General features: G+C 42.0%; 1 protein-coding gene across 2 annotated transcripts; it reads right to left on the bottom strand.

Moving 5' to 3' along the window:
• Nucleotides 1-1,057: 1,057 nt before the first annotated feature.
• On the bottom strand, nucleotides 1,058-21,047 carry HMGCS1 (3-hydroxy-3-methylglutaryl-CoA synthase 1). Of its 2 annotated transcripts, XM_028097993.2 has the most exons (11): nucleotides 20,919-21,047; nucleotides 15,254-15,314; nucleotides 9,764-10,221; nucleotides 9,325-9,450; nucleotides 8,627-8,791; nucleotides 7,351-7,516; nucleotides 6,379-6,549; nucleotides 5,573-5,679; nucleotides 4,403-4,528; nucleotides 4,012-4,175; nucleotides 1,058-2,843 (listed from the first exon to the last, which is right to left on the bottom strand). In XM_028097993.2, the coding sequence occupies exons 3-11, from the start codon at nucleotides 10,209-10,211 to the stop codon at nucleotides 2,754-2,756; spliced, it is 1,563 nt and encodes a 520-aa protein (XP_027953794.1). In that variant the 5' UTR covers nucleotides 10,212-10,221; nucleotides 15,254-15,314; nucleotides 20,919-21,047; the 3' UTR covers nucleotides 1,058-2,753. The 2 variants fall into 2 exon arrangements, with proteins under 2 accessions (XP_027953794.1, XP_027953793.1); XM_028097992.2 differs by lacking the exon at nucleotides 15,254-15,314 and having other exon boundaries at nucleotides 20,919-21,002.
• Nucleotides 21,048-21,372: the final 325 nt, after the last annotated feature.

Genomic DNA, 21,372 nt, shown 5'->3' with positions numbered 1-21,372 from the left:
TTTTCTAAATGACCCAGAGGGATAGACTGGCCCAGAAAATAAAAGAAATTATCACTAAGTATTGAATCTACACTTGACATGATGATGTGAGCTGAACGGGGCTAGAAAATAATCTGGGTTAATTCCTAATTCATACAATCCTGAGAGTGGATAGGCCTTAGAGGTGACCTAATCCAGTGTTACTGCCACTGCAAAAACTCTATAAAACCCCTGCGAGCACCATCAACATGTGGCTCTTAGGGGCGCCTGCCTTGTTCAGTTGGGTGAGTGTCCAACTCTTGATTTCGGCTCAGGTCATGATCTCAGGGTCATGGAATTAAGCCCCCAGGTCAGGCTCCACGCTCAGTGGGGATTCTGCTTGAGAGTCTCCCTCTCCCTCTCCCCTGCTCATGCTCTCTCTCTAAAATAAATAAATCTTAAAACAAAACATGTGGCTCTTAGGTCGGAGGCTCTTACTGATAGTAGGCCATTCTATATGGGCTGTTTAATTTGCTTTTAATCTTTACTTGGCAACCCTTAATCTTAGGTTGTTTTTAGGAAAACATAGTAATTCTCTTCATAAATACATACGGCAAAGTTTACACACGTTTCCTACCCAATTTGGGAGTTAATGTCTTTGTTTGAAGTTTAAGAATAATAAGTTATCAGTACAAATTCTTCTATACTAGATGAATAGCTCCTTGAAGCCAAGACCATATATCTTCTAATTCAGAGTATCTTGCTTATATCAGGTTTTCAAATGTCTGTTAAATGATAAATGAACAGAGGTGCCTGGGTGGCTCAGTCGGTTAAGCATCTGCCTTCAGCTCAGGTCATGATCTCAGGATCGTGGGATCGCGTCCCACGTCAGGCCCCTGCTTCTCCCTCTCCCTCTGCCGCTCCCCCTGCTTGTGTGCTCTCTCTCTGTCAAATAAATACAAAAATCTTACAAAAAAGGTGACTGAATAAATTAGTGAGTGAATGAATAGAAATGAAACACCCATATTTAAAAATAGCATATTAGCTGATTTCTTGACTAAACTGTTAGTTCAAGAGGGAAAAAGAATACGCAAATATCTGAAATGTTTCTCTAAAACTTTATTCAAAGTTACTCACCTCACTGCTAATGAGGTGTACAGTTAATGCTGTGCCAGTATTACTGGGCTTGCCCATTGCCGGCAATGGGATTTGACAAAAACCCATTTCCTGACACCCAAAAGTTAAATTACTCTTTTCAAAACATACCAAACTCCCAATACTTGTGAAAGTATGACATGCACCACTTCCCCATTAATCTTTAAATGTGAACTTACATTATTAATCTACATCAGTGGATGTTAAAATGAAGTCATTTTAACAAATTATGACTGTACAAATCAAAATACCACTAGTTAATATTAGACAAGAGTATTTTACAAACACTACATTACATATTACCTTGCAGTCTGAAACATTACAGTTCATATTTGTGTAAGTTTTAGATAACTGAAACTTCACAGAATTTAACAGCAAATCAAGTTTAAAAAATTTAGTTCTGTACATTAGTTCCAACTATCTCTATTTTACAATCTATAAGGCTCATGTCATAGATCAGCACCAAGAAAATCTACAAAACTGTCTAACCCATCAGCTTATTCATCCCATGTGCTAGTTTTTGTTGTTTTTTTAATGTGACAGTCTGAAAAGAAAATGCTTTATAAATCCTACTTCCAGACCTTGAAATGGAATACTTTTTTTCGCTGGTCATACTATATAAAACTTGGGTTGTACTTTTTAATGTTCATTGAAAAGATACCCCCAAAAAAAGGGAAAAGAAAGGAAAAAGAATACTTACACCATGAATTTAGGCTGTCAGTCTTTAAGTTGAATTTATAACACTGAAGCATCAGAGGTAACCTAACAATGCCCTGCACCCCATCCTTCCATTTTGTTTTAAAATTTTAAAAGGCAGCCAGGAAAGTGTTTTATTTATTCTTCAAACTAAGGTGCAAAGAAGGCTTGCACCAACTTCCTCATACACCGCTCCGCTGACCTCTCCACCTTGAACCAATGATACCGGAGTGGACCACAGCTACGTCCGTAGCTTCCCGACGTGCCCCGTTGTCTGTACCAGATGCCCGCTCAATGCTAGCATCTCTCTGTTCACAGAGCTCATGGCAATAACTCGCCACTGCCGGCCGGGAGTTGAAACAACATTCCAGCTTCCAGAACCAGTGCTACCATCCCATCTCTTCTCCCTCTTCAGGATTTATAAATTATAGAAAAAGAGCATGTTTGTCTTGCCATTTTTAAACAGGGTTTGTGCGTATCACATTTTAAGACTACGTTCCCTAAACTAGAAACTTTTTTTCAAAAACCACAGGTACTTTCAGTAAGCTTGTTTGTTCAAAGTACAAAATTCTTTCGTGTTTAAAAAAATTAAAATTGGAGACTAGTACCTCTGCTTTCTTCACCTGAAGCACACTTCATCAAAGCACATTTAAAAACTAAGCTTCATGCATACAAATGGCCAGAGAGGTATGAAGTTTACAGAGCCCTTAAACATTCCCGTACATTAAGCATTGGCTAGACCACAAGAGGAAGCACGTTAGCAAATTGAGCAAAGAGACTTTCCCAAGAACACGATAGTTTTCCAGGCTCCATGTCAGTCACATAAAAAGTCATACAACATGTAATCCTTTACAATTGTCCCCAGACATCCCACGTTCCCAGAACTGTTCCCGTACACCCCCCAACCCAACCCACACTGAAGTCTTCCACCTCACGGAAGTATCTCAATGCTCCCCATTACTAATGACAGCCGCTTCGGGTTCTGCTGCTGTGGCAGGGAGTCTTGGCACTTTCTTGGCAGGACTTGGAATATGCTAAAATCAAAGAAAACAAAGTTGTTGACTCTTGAAGTTTTTTTTGTTTGTTTTTTGTTGTTTTTTTTGTGTGTGTGTGTGTGTGTTGTTTTTTTTTTAAAGAGTCATGGTGCCAAGTTCTAGTCAAAAAACTGAGAAAGGACAATTTTGGAGAGGTTTATGCTAAATGTATATTCTCTAGAGCTTTTCATGGAAGGAACTAAATAGCTATTCTTTACTTTCTAATGGAGCTATTATAAAAATACAGAGCAAGGGAGAGAAGGCCACAGAGAGCCACCGTACACAGTATTCTCCTTGTTACTTTCGCATCCCCAGCTCTGACTCTGGTGGCCTGCCTAGCTACCTAATTGGTGTAATAGCAAGAAGCAAGACTATGCATTCATCAAATCTGTGCTGAGCAGATAAAATAAACAACTTCGGGGTTATAAAGTTTTCAGTTTGAATTGTGGCCATGATCCTTGGCAAGCAATTTACTTTCTTGCAGCTTTGTCTCTAAAATGGGGATAGTATCATTTACCTCAAGATGGATTTTGTAAGGATTAAATTAGAAAATGTAAATAAAGTTCCTAGCATATAACAGGAATTCAAATTATTACTATTAGTGTTACTTCTTCACAATCTGTAGACAGATTTGACAATGGCCTGAGAAGAGATGAGAAGGCCTCCAAATTCTGCCCTCAGGCAGGCATGACGGGCCTTCTCTCTACACCAGTCTTCCTTTAAATGTTGGTATTATTAACAGAACCTAGTATTTACTGCACGTTTTAAAAATGCTAGTAATCTGGGGCACCTGGGTGGCTCAGCCGTTAAGCGTCTGCCTTCGGCTCAGGTCATGATCCCGGGGTCCTGGGATCGAGCCCCGCATCGGGCTCCCTGCTCGGCGGGAAGCCTGCTTCTCCCTCTCCCGCTCCCCCTGCCTGTGTTCCCTCTCTCGCTGTGTCTCTCTCTGGCAATTAAATAAATAAAAGGTTTTAAAACTGCTAGTAATTTAAGAAATTAGAAAATGGCACAGCGGGAATCCAGTGCCAAATCCCTTGCTCTGAAGGACTCTGCTTTATCGACATTCCTTTACGTGGCTCAACCTCAGGTCCCCTAAGCCCTGAGATCTGGGGATGGAAATTTCTTACCCTGTCAGAGGCCGAGAGCAAACACGACGCGCTTTACCTACCTCAGTGGCTGTACTTGAATGGACAAGTCCCACTCCTTCCCCCAGAGTGTCGTCACTGGGAGAGGGGCGCCGGGCATAGGTCCTCCTGTGCTTCTCATCCACTCTGACTAGGTACCATGTTCCTTCGAAGAGTGAATCTACTGAACTTTGGGGAATATAGTTGACTAAAGGAAAGGCAGAGAACATGAAAAATTAGTTATGATATACAAGTCACCCGTAAAACTAGAGGTAAGAAGTTACCTATTTCCCCACAATTTTCACTGACATCAGATTAGTACTGAATAAAGCCTAGATACCCTTATCTTATATGTAACATGTTTCAGGTTATTAGCACTCTCTGATAGGCTTTGGGTGTATACCTATATATTTAAACAAAATTTAATATTTTTACCCAAGTGATGAGTGTCCTCTCTGAGCTTCATGTTTTCAGCAAAGACATCTGGTGCCACACAAGTTCTTGAGTCAAGTCTTGATTTAAGATCACACAAACTTGCTGTTATTTTATCAAGAGCAGACCCTAAAACAGTAAATCCCAATATTAAAAGACAAAAGTAGGGGCACCGGGTGGCTCAGTCAGTTAAGTGTCTGACTCTTGACTCAGGCTCAGGTCATGATCTCAGGGTCGTGAGACTGAGCCCCGCATCGGGCTCTGCGCTGGGTGTGGATCCTGCTTAGGATTCTCTCTCCCCCTCTCTCTCTGTCCCCCTCCCCACACCCCCTCACACTCTCTCTAAATGAAAAAAAGAGAAAAAGACAAAACTGGCATACCCCAAAACCTGAACAGGATGCTGCCAAATGGAAAGACAACTTATCATTTCTTATAGAACCACCAGATACTATTTAGTCGAAAGAAAAAAAGGTATCTGTTTGGCGCAGCTTCCTATGATCTCTGACTAGACATTTGTTCAGTGTCAGCCAGCAGACAAATTAGGAAATAGATGGGATTGGAAACTATAAATAACTTGTCTCTGGTCAATCCATGACACAGTTTTCAAGTAATGCCAAGTGTTCCATCAGTTTTTCTCCATGTTTTTGCTCCTTCCTGCTCAGGAATATAAGCCAGAACCATAAATCTATAAAAATTAGATATCTTGTATAAGACCAAACCAACAAGGAAAGATTTGGTATTACTCAGTCATATGATCAGACTCAATAGCTGCCTGCATTAGACAGACACATTCCCTTTCCCTGCCTGCATCATCTCCCTGGTTATAAATGCTTTACGAACGAGATAAAAGGTAAAAATTAAAGTTACTTGCTGAAGAAGGAAAAGTCAAACATAATGCCATTAAGAGATTTTTTAAGCTCATTATATATTTTTTTCTGACTGGGAAAAAAGGAAAGAGATCCTGACTCGGACAAAATCCTGCCATTTACCCGGTTAAGGCAGATTCTTAGAGTACAGAGTAAAAATCTGGCTGTGCTGAAAGAAGTGATGAAGACACAAATGTAATGCTCTATGGGATGGAGTCCAGTGCTCCCTTGAGAAGGCCACTGAGTCAGCCTTAGCACTCAGCATGGAGCGTTCCCAACACATTCCAGCTGGAAGAGTCGGCATTACCTGGTGTGGCGTCTTGCGTGACTTTAAGGGAGTACAGGGTGGCAGCCAAACCAGAACCGTAAGAGAACACGCCAATCCTCTTTCCTGCCAGCTGCGGAGGCGAGTGCCTGTGTAGGGGAAGAAGAGCTACGAAACAGCTTCCCCAACGGGCGCCTGGGGGCTCAGTGTTAAGCATCTGCCTTCGGCTCAGGTCATGGACCCGGGGTCCCGGGATCAGGTCCCGGGATCAGGCCCCGCATGGGGCTCCCTGCTCAGCGGGGAGCCGCCCCTCCCCCAGCTTGTGTGCACGCGCACACGCTCTCTCTCTCAGATAAATAAATAAAATCTTTACAAATAAGTAAATAAAAATAAAGAACAATAAAAAGTCTCACTGATCCAAAACTATAATGTGTGGGAAGACAGAAGCTGGGAGTAAAAATTCATCCTGTAGCCTTAGGAAGCTGACCTGAAGCTTTACAATAAGCAGATTGAAAACAAGAGTTTCTGTCTCTTTGGGAATGATGGGGCTTATGAAAGTTACCATGCCATAAAATAAGTTACTTTGTCAACTAGGGATTTACAGCTCAACTGCAGGTCAAGAATAAGACAACCATGCAAAGAGCAGCCAGGAAGGCCAGCATGAGCCGAAGTACTCGGGAGTAACTGGAGCGTTGTCCCACTCATCCTTTAAGTCAACGGACAGCAGGCTAGAGAACCTGGAAATAAAATGTCACCCGGTGACCTGCCACCAACATGCCTGCCACCAGCTTTGGTGTTCAAAATCTAACAGCCCCCGATGAGAGGAGGCAGAGGAACTATGTACTTACTGTGCTAGAACAGAAGCAAGGGAGCCGTACACAGACGATGTGTACATATTTCCATTCTGGTTTGACACAAGCAAAGATGCCTTTGTCTTCTGATTAAAGAGTTCAGAACTAGCCTTCATAAATGCTTTTTCCACATCTCTATCAAAGTAGGTATCTTCCAATTTAACATCCCTGAAAGATTTAGAAAAGGCCATCTTACAATGTTCAAAGACTACATTTTTATTATACTAGCTGACGTAACTAATATTCTAATCTGCGTGTACGATTCGGTTTGCCTATTTATTAAAAGCCAAGTAGCAACGTGCTGATTGTCAGGGAAGATGTAACAGTTGCACACATATCGTCCTTTTTGTCAAAGCTTTTTATCAAGTTAAGACAACTGCATTCTCACGGGTCAATAAACTCACAAAAGCTCTGTCGTCAGCAAACAGAATACACTACTATTTCAAGTCCATCGTTATGTCTATTTAGTTACAAAAGTCAGGATATTGCAGGAGCCGAGTCTCAAAATGCTGAGTAGAGTTTTACTAGATGCAGAAGGGACAGAATGAGTTTAACAAGCATGGCATGTTAGGGAGCCTTACAAGTGGGGAAATGTGGAAGAAGCAGGAAAGCCGACTTCAGTTTGGCGGCTGCAGGACGGGATGGGGCACAGGGGCTAGAGAGGCAGGAGAGCTTTCAGAGGCTGTCGTAGTAAATACAGGCACTCATGGGGCTCTACTATCATGGTGACAACGGGAACAGATCGAAAAGGACAAAATACGGAAAATATGAGTAGAAATGACTAAAGAATTCATGGAGATATGCTTCTACCTCTCTGGGACTCAGTTTCTTCACTGATGACATAAATGGCTTAGACTTGAAGACTTTTAAGATTCTTTTAAAGTGTTCATGTCTATAAAAAGAATAGTTTAACAGATGGGTAAAATATTCACACACAGAAGACAAAAAATCCTAATAAACTTCTCTTACCCAAAGGCTTCCAGGCCACTATAGACACTATTTTTATCTCTGTTCTGGTCATTAAGGAAGTCATTCAGCAACATCCGAGCTAGAGATTTCTGAACCAGCTTACAGTAGGGCGAATGGAAGATCATGAAACCAAAATCATTCAAGGTAAAATCTTTATCATTTCCCTCTGAAAGAGAAACCCAAAGAAATTATGAAATTCATTTAAAACACTAACTTTTGAAGTCTGATTTTAGAACAAGGCTAGGATGTTCTTCTGTCTTTAAACAGCAACAAAAATATACTGTATAATGAAATACCTCTAGGGCTTAAAATGCATATCAAAAAGACATCCAGGGACAGAACATCACTGTTTTCAAACTTTAGAGTCTTAAGAGTCTGTAATTCAGTTAGTGGGTTGGGGCCAGTTTTTTTTTTAAATCTTCGGGTATTTTTTTAAATGAAATAGAATAGGGTAGAAAACAGCAAACTGCGTAACTTGTGGCATGGTAAATGTTTTCATGGTATTTTTGGGTGAGTTGAGCACGTACAGACAAGGTAGAGTGTACTTCTCACTGTGGGGCCTGATAACGTCAGAAAATCACTGTCCTGTTCAATACTGGCAAACAGTGTGACATTTTACATGCTGCAAGAATGCTTCTTCTCCAGGGCCACTATGAATCTTATTACATTATTCACTACTTTTTTTAACCCTCTCTTACAACCTCTATAAAGCAAAGTTGGTCTATGGAAAAAGCCTAATTTATATGATACTGTGTGTTTTAATGGCACTAATTCAAATGCTGTCCTTTTGAGTATCTCAAGAACTTTTTCAGGGTTAAAGACAGAGATTAATGAGGACACTGGAAAAGCAAGTATTAATTCACAGGTCAAATGCAAACAATCTGTGGGAGGAAAGGGGTCATTTCAGTAATTTATTTTCACTAGAGTTTGCTCTGGATCACAGCTGCAAACTAAAGCCTTGTACAGGTACCTCCCTCGAAAGATGAAAATAATTCAAGTTACTTTCTTTCACCCTAGTTTTTTTTTTTTTTTTTTACTGGGGGTAAGTTTAAATAAGCGTTTTTGCATAGATATACCTCATTTCCAAAGCTTCCCTGTATCCCTAAATTACACATTCCCCGAATCTGTGGGGAAAGGCAATCTGGTGGGTGAGGAAGAAATAGTTTGAGGACACTAATGAAGGATGCCCACAAAGTATTATCTCACTAAAGACACTCAGCACACCACACTGCCCCCTCAACAGATACCCAAACCAAGGCACATGGATGAAACCCACCCTTCTGCCACTGGGCACGGATCTTTTTGCGGTAGACGGAATAGCAGCGGTCTAGTGCACTGAGGTAGCACTGTATGGAGAGTTTCCCATCTACTATAGGATATTCCGAAAGCATATCAGGCTTGTAAAAGTCATAGGCGTGTTGCATATGTGTCCCACGAAGTCCTATTAGAACAAAAAAGGAAGATGACATTATTTCTGCTCCTTGATGACTGTATGTTAGTCAGCAGATTGCATTATCTGGGGACATTCCTAAACTATCTAGTCAACTCTTGCCACTTGCAGCACGGAAATCACAAGGTGAAACCGACATGTAATTGAAATGAAACATAACAATATCCATGGACAGGCCTAAGACTCCTTTGATATACAACATTTTATACAAGTTTCCTATCTCTAACTGGGAGATCACAATTGCTCTACTGAACTGAAAACAAATTAAACTTGTCACTAATGAGTGACTGTGGGCAAGTTACTCTTTATTACTCAAACCCATTTTACTGCTCTGTAAGATGAGAATGACATTACTTAGCTCATAAAGTTGCTATAAAGACCAAATATGCTAGCACATATAAAGCACTGAGCAGGTAGTACCTGCATTTAATGAACACTCAGTAAGTACTAGCTTCTATGTGTATTTTCAACTTCCTCAGCATACATTGCTAATAAAAAAAAGAAATGCTCTCCCGAACACTCACCTCGGTCAAAAATTAAAGGAGCATTTGGCCCAATCAGCAGAGCAACAGCTCCCACTCCACCTGTAGGTCTAGCATTTCCTGTGGCATATACAGCAATATCTCCCGCAACTACCAGGGCATACCGTCCTGAAAAGGATTTTTGTTAATACACAAGAAGGCAATCACCACTGTAAGTATCATACATATATACACTGAAGTCTTCTATTTTCCTAGAATATGCTTTCTCATTTTTGGCAAAGCAAAAAAAATTCTAAATTTTTATAATTTTGTCCTATGTGATAAAGATAGCCCGTTTATAATTCAGATAAGTTGAAAGAGCTACATTTCTGACCATACTCAAACAAGCATAACTGGTAAGTCTGCATGGGGCATTCACTGAGAGGTCATTGGGGCCTATGTATCCTCAGGGAGAGTTTCTTTGGAGTAACATGTAACATACCATCCCAAGAGCTGGATTCAACCCAATTAACAGCATTGAAGACAGCAGCTGTGCCTCCATAGCATGCATTAGTTGTATCTATTCCTTCTATATCTGTGTTCCCAGACTCCTCAAAGAGCTGCATCAAATTAGTCTTCACGGACTTTGATTTGTCGATGATTGTCTCTGTTCCAACTTCTAAACGCCCAATGCAATTGTACGAAAGGCTATGTCTCTCCATAAGATTCTGAACCACAGTCAGGCAAAGAGAGTTGATATCTTCTCTATCTGTGCAGAAGCCCATCTTGGCCTGGCCCAAGCCAATAGTATACTTTCCAGCATCTACACCATCGTATTTTTCCAACTCTGCTTGATCAACATATTGAGAAGGAAAATAGATCTCAAGGGCAACAATTCCCACATCTTTTGGCCAGCAGGCTTCTGCATTCAAAGGAAGTGACCCAGGCATGGTGAAAGAGCTTTAGAAAGAAAAACAGAAGAAAACACTGTTTTAGGTTATAAATTCCAGATCGTCAAACTTGAGAAATCAACATTTAAAGTTCAACTGCAGCCTGAAACGTTAATTTAGTTTCTAAGTTTAGTATATTTTGTTTAGGATGATGTTATTTTATTATTATTTTTCTTAATCGAAGTATAGTTGACACACAATGTTACATTTCTTTCAGGTGTACAACATATTTTATTTGACGACTCCATGCATTATGCTATGCTCACGGTAAGTGTAGCTACCATCTGTCATCATATAATGCTATTACAATACCACTGACTATATTAGGGGCAATTTTAATATGTGAAAGTAGCAATTACAGTATGAATGGAATATTACTATTTAAAATTACCATCTTTTAGAAAGATTTGCACTTTTTAAAAACTAGACCTCTTCAGGGGCGCCTGGCTGGCTCAGTCAGTGGAACATGTGACCCTTGATCTCAGGGTTTTGAGTTCAAGCCCACATTGGGTGGAGAGAGTACTTAAAAATAAAATCTTTTAAAACAAACAAACAAACAAAAACCCCACCTAGGTCTCTTTAGATTTAAGACAGGATTATTAAAGGTAAAGAAAACTCAAATAAGACTCTTCTATTGTAAAACACTGCAAGATAAAATACAATGACAATTTAGTAATATGGTCCACAAATCAGAATCCAAGTACCTGATCTATTCCTGGCCACCCAAGAAAGTTTAAATCGGTCAGTCAGTCATTCATCATAAATATATTGCATTCTTCAATGATCTAAACAATTTCAGCAAGTAGAAAAGCCACACTACAGAAGTCTACCAAGTAAATCTCTACAAACCCCTGTTATAAAGAAGCCCCCCACAACTCAAATGATGAAAATTTTAAGCAAAAGTAAGTTCTAGGACACAACACAGGGTCATATACAAATATCCTATACTTTCTACAGCTAGTCTATAGGCAATAAATGATCATAGAACCACAAGGTATCACTTAGCTTCTAAATCAGGGGGAAAAAAAAAAAACTCTGATTCACATTTGAAAACTGGTAATCCACATATTATTTGTGTGGCATCTAGGTAACACCTCTTAAAACCACCCCCCTCTTTTTTAAAAAGGGCACTAAAAAAGACTGTTGCCACACTGTAAATACTTTCAGGAGTGTCTAGATTTATTTGCTAACAGTAAAATAAATGTGCGAGCCACTCAAGAGCATTGCTGTGTGCGTATGGGCAAGTCACATAACCTATCAGAGCCTCCTCAATTTCTTTAGAGACTGTATTCATCGGGAAAAGAGAAGTCATTCTAGATACTTCAAACAGGGGAGAATTTAATACAGGGAACTGGTTACAAACTTGTTGGCAGGGCCAGAGGAGTCAAGGGGGGAAGGGGGCTCTTTAGACCCCGAGAGCTCACACTCCCACAGAAGCTTCCGGAGCTTCTAGGACCAGGACCTCTGCTGTGGAGCTGGAGCCTCAACCCGCCTCCCCTGCCCTTCCCGCTACCGCCACTGACAAAAACAAGCCAGCCTCGTCTCCCATCTTCTCTCTCCTGTGAGCAGTTCCATGGGCAGTCTACCCGGCCCTAGGTAGCACAGGAGTCCGAAGTACCAAGGTGTCAGGCTTCGAAGAATGGCACAGCCCATTAGTTTTAGAGAAAGAATTTGTTTCCCCATTTAAACTTCTACAACTCAATTTCCGTTTTAGGCATTGCATTAACTGGAAGGTGCACCTTCCATGACAGAATTTCAGGTCTTCATTCACCTAAAGGTCTTGGCTTAGGAGAGTTACCTGGGTCCTATTGGTTCACCAATGTTCTTTAGCATTTACCAACTACGACTTTGACTCCTAAAAATGAAAAGTCAAATCCTATATTTATATCATTTGTGCAAACTCTGGTATAGTATTAGGTATAATGAAATTACAGACTACTGCCTTGGTGAGTTGTTAACTATTGAAATCTTGAGAGAACATCTAAAGCAGAGAGGTTATCCTTAAATCATGTAATCTACCCTTAGCTCATAGGTCATCAAGTCATAAGTGTCCTGGGATGCCGGGGTGGCTCAGTCGGTTAGGCGTCTACCTTCAGCTCCGGTCATGATCCCAGGGTCCTGGGATCGAGTCCCATATCGGGCTCCTGGCTCAGCGGGGAGCCTGCTTCTCCCTCTGCCTGCTGCTCCCCCTGCTTGTGCTCTTTCCCTCTCTCTCTGACAAATAAATAAAATATTTTTTAAAAAGTTATAAGTATATTAAAACCTAAAAAATAAGCACCTAGAAATATAATCACAAAATCTAAGTTAAAGCTCCCAAGGGATACCACTGAATCTTCCTACTAAATATAAGAATCTTATTTATGTTTTTTCATTTATTCAAACAATGACAACATGTTACATGCCAAACATTTGGGATAAGTTTCATAGGCGATAACCCTTCCCCTTTCAAATAGTCACCATCTCCGTGTGTAGGATACAAACACCTAATAATAAACAAGTAAAACAACAGAGACAGTCACATTGTTATGAGAACTACCTAACCCAGCCTGGAGGAAAGGGAAGGGGTGGGAAGAAAGGCTTCTTGGTGCTGCCTTGAGTCTTCAGAATGAGTAAGGAGTAATCAGTAAAGCTCTGCAGAAGCAAACAGTGGTAGGAGATTTTCAACAGGTGGACAACATACAAAAAGGCAGAGTACAAAGAGCTATGAAAAGTTTTACTGATTTCCTGAAGTGAAATGTGAGACCCAGTGAGTAGAGCAGGCAAGCAGGTCAAGAGAACTAGACCCGAGTCAGGTCACAACGGCTCTAGTGCGCTGCTGTCAAGGGGCTTCGATGGCTTCATGAAGACAGTAAGAAGCCATCAAGGGTTTCAGACAGGAGTAACATGGTCATATTCGTGTGCGGGTCAATGTTTTTCCAACTCTGGAATCAATTTAGTGGATGGCGAACATCTTTTAAAACATAGTAGAAAAGAACAGAAAACATCAAATTGCACGGGACACAGTAACTTTAAGAATTTTTCCATGAAAAATGTTTAGATCATTCACACCTATCCTAGGTTGCGATATAAAGTTAAAAGTCTCTACTTTTAACCATCCTATTAAGTGTAGGCTCTTATGCTGTCCTCTCAAATGCTCTCTGAAGTAGGCCAGATACAGTAAGAAAAAGGCCAGCTGAAGATCCGAGATGTTCACATTTCTTACTGAGGGTCATAGTCAAAAAAGCTTGAGAGTCACCATTTTGCACAATCACTGGTACCGTGTGGAGAACGGGTTTGGGTGAGGGGGCAGATAGAGCAGTCCAGATAAGACAGGTCATGTACTAGAGCAATTATGACGTGAGGGGGAAGAAGGGACAGCTTCAAAAGCTATGGAAGCAAAAAACTGGCAGAAATTGTGATTGACTAGAAGCCAGCAAAAGGAGGAAGTGTTTAGGATGGCTCCCAGATTTCTAGCCTCAGCTGGTTTATGACTTCGCAGGCTCACTGTCCAATCAGCTAAGTGAATAGAGAATCACCTCTTTACTCTGTTCTACCCTTTCCCATCTTCCACGAAAACCTATCTGTTTATGGTAATCTAAACTGTGCTATACCGACCTTGAAATAAAGACATAAAGGAACTAAAATGTCAGGAGGCAGATTCTAATTTTATAGTAAAACAAGATTAAGTCCTCTGCATAATCCATAGAAAAGAGCTCTACAACTAGTGTCCAAAACCAAAGACCAGTCCATATCCTTGTAAGAGGAACCCCTCCTATATGCTACCCTCTAAGTCGCCAAACCAGAAGCAGGGGGATTAGCCACCTTCCCAGCTTTTCCCACAGGGTTATCCCTTCGGACTCCTTCCACTCTTCAAACTGCTCCAAACACACTGAGGACAGTGTGATTTTCTCTGCCTTGCCCAGCAGCTTGCAATGCTTTTGGAAATAAAATGGACAAGTATATACAATCTTCCTGAACATATAAACCAGTTTATTAAAAGCCACAATGCAAGGCTTTGATTCCAGAATTAATCCATATTTACCATAATCTGACTAGCTCTGATCAGTTCTTATATTATTGTACTTAAGAAATAAGGCATAACTCTGTTATGCTTAAACCTCTGAGAGGTTAAATAAGTGCCTTATTTCATTTGGGGGAAAAAAACGTAGCTAACTAACCCACACACATCGAGCTGAAAGTGAATCATGACTCTGATCTTAGTGTGGAAAAAATGTTTACATTATCTAATTCAGTCGATATTGCTCATTCTCTGAGGGGTTTTGACGCCCAAGATGTTCTCATTATATTCCTGATAAAAAGCTGTCCAATTTGAAATAGTTTTTGGTTGAAATTAAGGAGGAGTAAGATTAAGTAGGAAAAGAATGGAAAATTAATACCGGGAAGTAATTGTTTCCATGGCATTTCAAACAACAAAAAGTTTGATATAGTTCGTGATCTGTAATCTCTACTTTTAACCATCCTATTAAGTGTAGGCTCTTATGCTGTCCTCTCAAATGCTCTCTGAAGTAGGCCAGATACAATAAGAAAAAGGCCAGCTGAAGATCTGAGATGTTCACATTATGGCGTTAACTCCATACACAATGGGGTATTCCAGTCAATTCACTAAATATCACAAAAAAAATTCTAAATAGAATATAGTTTAAAAATCTGACAGTTTAAAAAACTACCTGCATAACTTTTTGCTGATAAAAAGGTACTTCACTATTTTTCAGAGCATTGTATCCACAATAAAAAAAAAAAAAATCTAAGGATAATGGGGACTCTGTATTTATAATAAAATGTGTAAACTTTCTTTTAAAATTTTCTTTAAAAAGTTTAAAAAATTAGTTTCTAGATTTCAAACATTAGTCTAATCATCACAAAAATTGGACAGTCTCCCAAAGCACGATGGCATTAACTAATATTTAAAGAAACATAACTCTGTAATGGGTTTTAAGAATGTGTGGGGCACACAAGTGGGTATTTGCCCAGGGATAAAAATTAAATTTCCCCCTTCCATTAGAGAGGAAGGCTTTCTTTAGCAGCATGACAGGATGCCATACCTGTGTGAGGAATAAAGAACTGCAGTCTCCAGGTCTGTCACTCTGTTTCCTCCTTCAGGCACTAGGAATTTCAAATAAGAACTTCTTTTAAAGTCATAAATCACCGCACAAATTCAAATAATGACTCCAATTCAAAATAAGTTAAAATAAACATTTCTTTTTCCCATTACAATGCATAGAACAGAATTTGATTTTGCTTAGAAAAATGGTACTTAAAGCTTTAAAACTTTTTCCCCCTAATTTCATGAGTGCTTAGAGTGGGAGGTTCAGTCCTGGTAATGAATGAACTGACATACAAGGTTCATATCACTGATTCAGGCTTGAAACCAACTGTGATGCTAGGGGAGTTATTAGTTGTCTTTACTAAATTTGAATTATTAAGAACTGAAGGAAAGGAATATAAATAAGTTGTACTGGACTAGCAAGCTCTGGAGTAATGAGACTCCCACATTCAAGGGTTTGCTCTAGGGGCACCTGGGTGGCTCAGTCAATGATCCCCGGGGTCCTCGGTGGGGAGTCTGCTTCTCCCTCTGCCCCACTCATGCTCTCTTTCTCTCAAATAAATAAAATCTTTAACAAAAAAAAAAAACAAAACAAAACGAAACAAGAGCTTGCTCTACCCTTAGGAGTTTGTGGCTTTAGCAATGTGTGCCTCTCTGAGCTCCAGTTTTCTCATCTATAAAATGGAGTTAAACTGCCCTCCCAAATGGTTGAGAAGATAAAATATGTGAATTACACTTTGTAATATAAAGTACCAATACATCATTATCCTAGTTCTTAGTATTTTTCAACAAAACACGCATCTCTGTAGCAAGACCCAATTACCCTCATTTATTTAAATCTTATGCTCCTACTTTTCAACATGTCTACCTCCACCCTCCCCATCCTTTTAAAAGTGGTTTTCCCTACAGTGCTTGTATTAAAAAGATAAGCATGTGATAGCAAGATAAAAGAGCATTAAGCGGGGTGCTTGGGTGGCTCAGTCGTTAAGCTCTGCCTTCAGCTCAGGTCATGATCCCAGGGTCCTGGGATCAAGCCCCGTGCTGGGCTCCCTGCCCCGCGGGAAGCCTGCTTCTCCCTCTCCCACTCCCCCTGCTTGTGTTCCCTCTCTCGCTGTCTCTCTGTCAAATAAATAAAATCTTAAAAAAAAAAAAGAGCATTAAGCTTTCGCATCACTTAAATTATGTGGAAATAAAAAAGGAAAGTGACACTGGAGCATTTTCTTCAGTCCATCTGTTCTGAAGGATTGTTACTTGAGACAACAGTTTCTATGCTTTATGAAAACACAATTACCTTTGCTCTCTACTTAACTGCTGGCAAATTTAGCTTCTGCCCTTGCCTGATTAACCAGAGACTATATTCAGTACTCTGAATTACTTTTAGTAAATAATTTAGTAAGCTTTCTTTTACATGATTAGATCATTTAAGAGCTCTTTACAGATTCAGTTCCTTACTTCATTAAGTTGACCCTGCCCCCCAAATAAATAAACCCTGAGTTTTGTAGGAAAAGATAAAAACTTCTACATTCCAAGAAACCTCTTTGATTACAGAATTATACATATACTTTGAGAAAATAACCTTTATTTTGTTCTTTATTATCTCGAATTACGCTTTTGTAACTTGCAAATTAAGCAGACCACCGGGACTGGCTCTCACTGGTGAGGGGAAAACATGATTCCCCCTCCATGGTGAGACTAAATAACTTAGTAATATTTCTTCTTGAAACCATGTAGGTATATGCATTTGACGCTATTTTCATCAAGGAAATTTCTCCAGAACTGCCAGTATTCCCTCTTTCAATTTTGATTATTTCAACTGGGGAGAGCCGGGCCAAGAGAAGAGGAGGGGAGGGGGAGAAGGGGAGGAGGGGCAAGAGAGAGGGAAGGGGGGGCAAGAGGAGGAGAGAGAGAGGGGAGGACCTTAGAGCAAAGAAGAAAGAAAGTGAAGAAAAGAAGATTCACAGAAGACTGCTGCATAGTTAAGCTCTCGGGAGAAAGAGAGGCCTGGAGACCAGGGATGGAAATGGAGGCGGTAAATGCCACTCTTGGAAATAGGCCATTAGAAAGCGGGGAGGCTTTCCCTCCTCTTCTGCAACTGCTAGGAGGGTTCTCTATCCTGACTGAAACAGCGCTGCCACCGTCTCCCCCAGGGCATCAGTTTCTTTCTAACAGAAGGTCTTTTCAGAGCACTGGATGGAGGGCAGGGGGCCAGGGCAGGAAGCAGGTAATGAATCGCAAGCGACTGGGCAGGTGACCACAAAGCATGTTTGGAGCCTCTGGAGCCACAGGATAGGGATTCCTGCTTTGGCAAAGATAAACACTGAAGAATGCGGAGACTGCTAGGCCCCACCAGCCCGGTTCATGCAATGATGCTTTCTCCTGGGGTTGACTCAGAGTTCTGAATTCCTTCTTCTGGATCTCTCCTCAGCCTTGATTCAAACAAGTAGTCAGAGAAGTGCATCAAGCACACCTTTAGGTACATGGCGACCCAGAAGCAGTTACCTGCTGATATTTTTCACTATTAACAGGAGAGAAATCCAGGACATCCTTTTTAATGAGAAAAAGCTGGCAACCTTTCCTCCTTAGGAACAAGCAAGTACAACTACTGGTAAGGCTTTGCGCATGCCCGTACACTCCGGTCTAGTTCTCTCAGTAAAAAACAGACATTCCTGGCTCTCCCCAGAGTTCCCGGGCTGCTTATAAATTCTACTCCTACTTCAAGGTCCTGTTCTAAGCTACCTCTTCCAAGAAGGTTTCCTCAAGTTTCTAATCAGGGCCCCGCACTTCTACAGCAGGTATAAGTCATTCACACAAAGTCCTCATCGTTTACTCTCAAAGAAAACTAGTTATGGGCAGTCTTCCTAGCCACACTTGATTCCTAGACTCCTGATGGGAGAGGGGCTGTATTTTGATTTTTTTGAAATCCCTTTGAGATCTTGGGAGTACCGGGCATTCAACTGCCATTTTTTTGAGGGGCCAAATTTGGAGTTATCATAGAAGACAAATCTTTTAGATTCGAGTACTTGTAGCAGCCCTCATTAGTAAGTTCTTTTTGCTATCACTTTTTAAATGAGCTGCTGCACCAAACAGTGCTCAGAAAGTGTTTAAGCAAATTGGCTTTCTACTGAAAAATGTAAGAGATCCAAATGGAATAAGACAACATTTGCTGTTCTTACCATCATTTCCATAGGCACACATCCCCAATCACAAGACTTGCAAAGATGAAGGCTTTGAAAAATTAGCTTCTCCTCTACTGCTCTAACTACACTCAGTTGACAGACAGCAAGTGAGCATCAGCACATATCAAGATGTCTCAGAAAGAATAGATTTGAGTTGAGTCCTACTATACTCTCATTCGATTGGGTAACATGTTTTTCAACCTTCTCAATCTGTACCACCATCTTGAGAGACATAAAATATCACACAGGCTCAGTTGGTTAAGTGTCTGACTCTTGGTTTCTGCTCAGGTCATGATCTCAGGGTTGTGAGATCAAGCCCCACTGAGGGCTCCATGCTCGGCAGGAGAGTCTGCTTGAGATTCTCGCTCCCTCTCCTTCTGCAACCCCCCTAAAATAAATAAATAAATCTTAAAAATAAAAATTACACCCTTCTATGATATTTGGTTTGTTAGTAACCCAACATAAAATTATAAGCCTCTGCTCTTTTGCACATGGAACTATAGATTTCGATACATAGCCCATCAAATTCCTCAAACCAGAACCTCAACTATATCTCCCCTCATGCAGTTCCACTGCTTTATGGTTTTAAATAATTCTAGGGCACTGAGGAAATAGCTATCTATAATCTCAATCAACAAATCTTAAAGTCTGGGGCACCTGGGTGGCTCAGTCGGTCGAGCGTCTGCCTCTGGCTCAGGTCATGACCCCAGAGGCCCTGGATCGAGCCCCGCGTCGGGCTCCCTGCTCAACAGAGAGCCTGTTTCTCCCTCTGCCACACTCGTGCTCTCTCTCTCTCTCTGAAATAAATAAAATCTTAAAAAAAATATCTTAAAGTCCATCCTGCAGTTAAGAGAAAGATGTAAAAGCACTCTGGAGGAATATGTAAGAAGAAAACAAAATCAAAAGCAAGGCTCAGAAATAGCCAGCAGATGACATGGCCTTCTATGGTCCCAAACAAAATATCCCATAATTTCTCCCCATTGGAAACATCTTCCTACGAACTGGGGTTACTGATTACACTAGAACTGAATAAAGGGCAAACCTACTAATTTAGGAGAAAGAGACCTACAAAGGTTAAACACCAGAAAATAAAGTGTTTCTTCTCTCTCATAAAACACGCTATCCCTGCCCTCCTTACCCTTACAAAAATAAATGAAATCTTAAAAAACAAAGTTTTGCTCAAAGAAAGAAAACAAATTGCTTAGAGGTCTCAAGATACAAAGAACCATTTGGACAGATCCATGCTAAGGACTTTCAATCTGACTCTAACAGAATCTGCACAATGGAAGTCCAAACTCCATCTCAGAAGGAAAAACCTGTTAACTATACGAACACTTCCATTTGTCTTAATTTCGTCCTTTATCTTGGCATTGTTTTTCACAATTCATCAGTGTGATGGAGCAAATGGTACTCAGCAGCAGCCAGAGCACATCATCCTACTGCAGCAGGCTGACAAGAACATCAGCCGCTGAAAGGAGCTGCGGCAGAGGTGGGCAGTCAAAGAAGCCTGGGATGGTCTAAGGCCAAGGCCACAGGGCAAACATGACAAGCAGAGACAACCTCATTACCTGTTGTCCAAATCCCTCCTCCAGGGTAGGTCAGAGTAATCCTTTTCTCTACCACTGGTCAAAGAAAGACACACGTTTTTCAAAGACACCTTATACTTGGCTTAACCCAAAACCCCACTGTGTGTGAAGGCCCTCTGGGTGCCTGCCCATTACATCATATCAGGTCAGGCTGACCCTGAAGCTCTTAGCAGGAGGGAGGGGTACGGGATTTCAGAACACCAAGGAAACCCATTTCTTCCTTAATATGGGCATAAAAAATATGGAGGCGGGAAGGTGGGAGGCAGGAATCTGTGAGATATGAAGCAGTCAACAGCCCAAGTATTCAGTCAGGTTAAATCACGGTTTTGATGCTTTCTTGAACCTGAGCTGGGGAAGAAAAGTTATGCTTGCCCCCTCCCTTTCTCCCAGCAACTCTCTAGATGTGGCTGCAAGAGGACACACCCCCTGCCAACCTACAAGCCTCCATCTAATTAGGCGTGATCTTCCCCATCCCTCGGCGTCCACCCCTAACCCAAAGCTCTGGGAACGCCCAGGCAGCGCAGCTCCTTCCTCGTCCCCTCCTGATGCGCCTCCCCAGCCCCAAACCCCTCAAGGAGATCACAGCCACGTCCCTGGCACCTCCAGCCCCTGGCTGACTATGTCACTAGAACCCTAGCCCTCAACGCCCTTTCGCCTTCTCCCCCCCGCCACTCCGCAGCCCCTCGTCAAATCCGCCGCAGTCGGCCGCAGGCCCCTGGCAGGGGAGGCCCCGCACGGCCCTGTTCGCGGCGCCCCCCTCTTCCCGGGCCGGGTCCACGCGTCCGCCCCACCCGGACGGAGCTGCAGCTCCTTCGGGCCTAGTCAAGGACACCGCCTCCGCCCAGGCTTCACCCCGCCCGGCGCCGCAGCAGCCCAGCTCTCCTCCTCGCGGGGCACTCACCCAAATGTGACCGGGCGGTGGCCGTGGAAAAGAGTGAGCCACGAAAGGCCAATACGCGGCGCCTCCCCTCCGCCACCAGCTTTATAGCTGCCGACCCACCCGACTCCGGCACGGCCGGGAGTCGGTGGGAGGCTGCACAGGGGTTCCAGCAGCCAATCGCGGCCCGCAGAGTAGTCCGGCAGCGCCCGCCCCCTGGTCCGGCTTCTACCAATCCGAAGAAAACTAGAGGCGGACTCTTGCTAGGGTTTTCCCTCGTGGCTGGAAGGGCGGGGGAAGGGGCGGGGACAAAGTTGGAGGGCCGAGGAAGTGGGGTGAGAGAGTGACGTGGGGTGGCCCGAGAGCCGGCCTGCCAATTACAGAGCGGCGAGAGACAGCGAGAGCCAACGGGAACGGAGTGAGAGGTTCTCCGACCAATTGGAGTTTAGTGAGAGGAGACGGGAGCCAATGAGGTCTC

This window comes from Eumetopias jubatus, unplaced genomic scaffold (genome assembly GCF_037043125.1).
Source record: "Eumetopias jubatus isolate StellerSeaLion01/CBP00866 unplaced genomic scaffold, mEumJub1_p1.0 scaffold_5, whole genome shotgun sequence".
Taxonomy (NCBI): domain Eukaryota; kingdom Metazoa; phylum Chordata; class Mammalia; order Carnivora; family Otariidae; genus Eumetopias; species Eumetopias jubatus.
The sequence above is the reverse complement of the archived record's forward strand: the minus strand, read 5'-3'. Positions and strand labels throughout refer to the sequence as shown.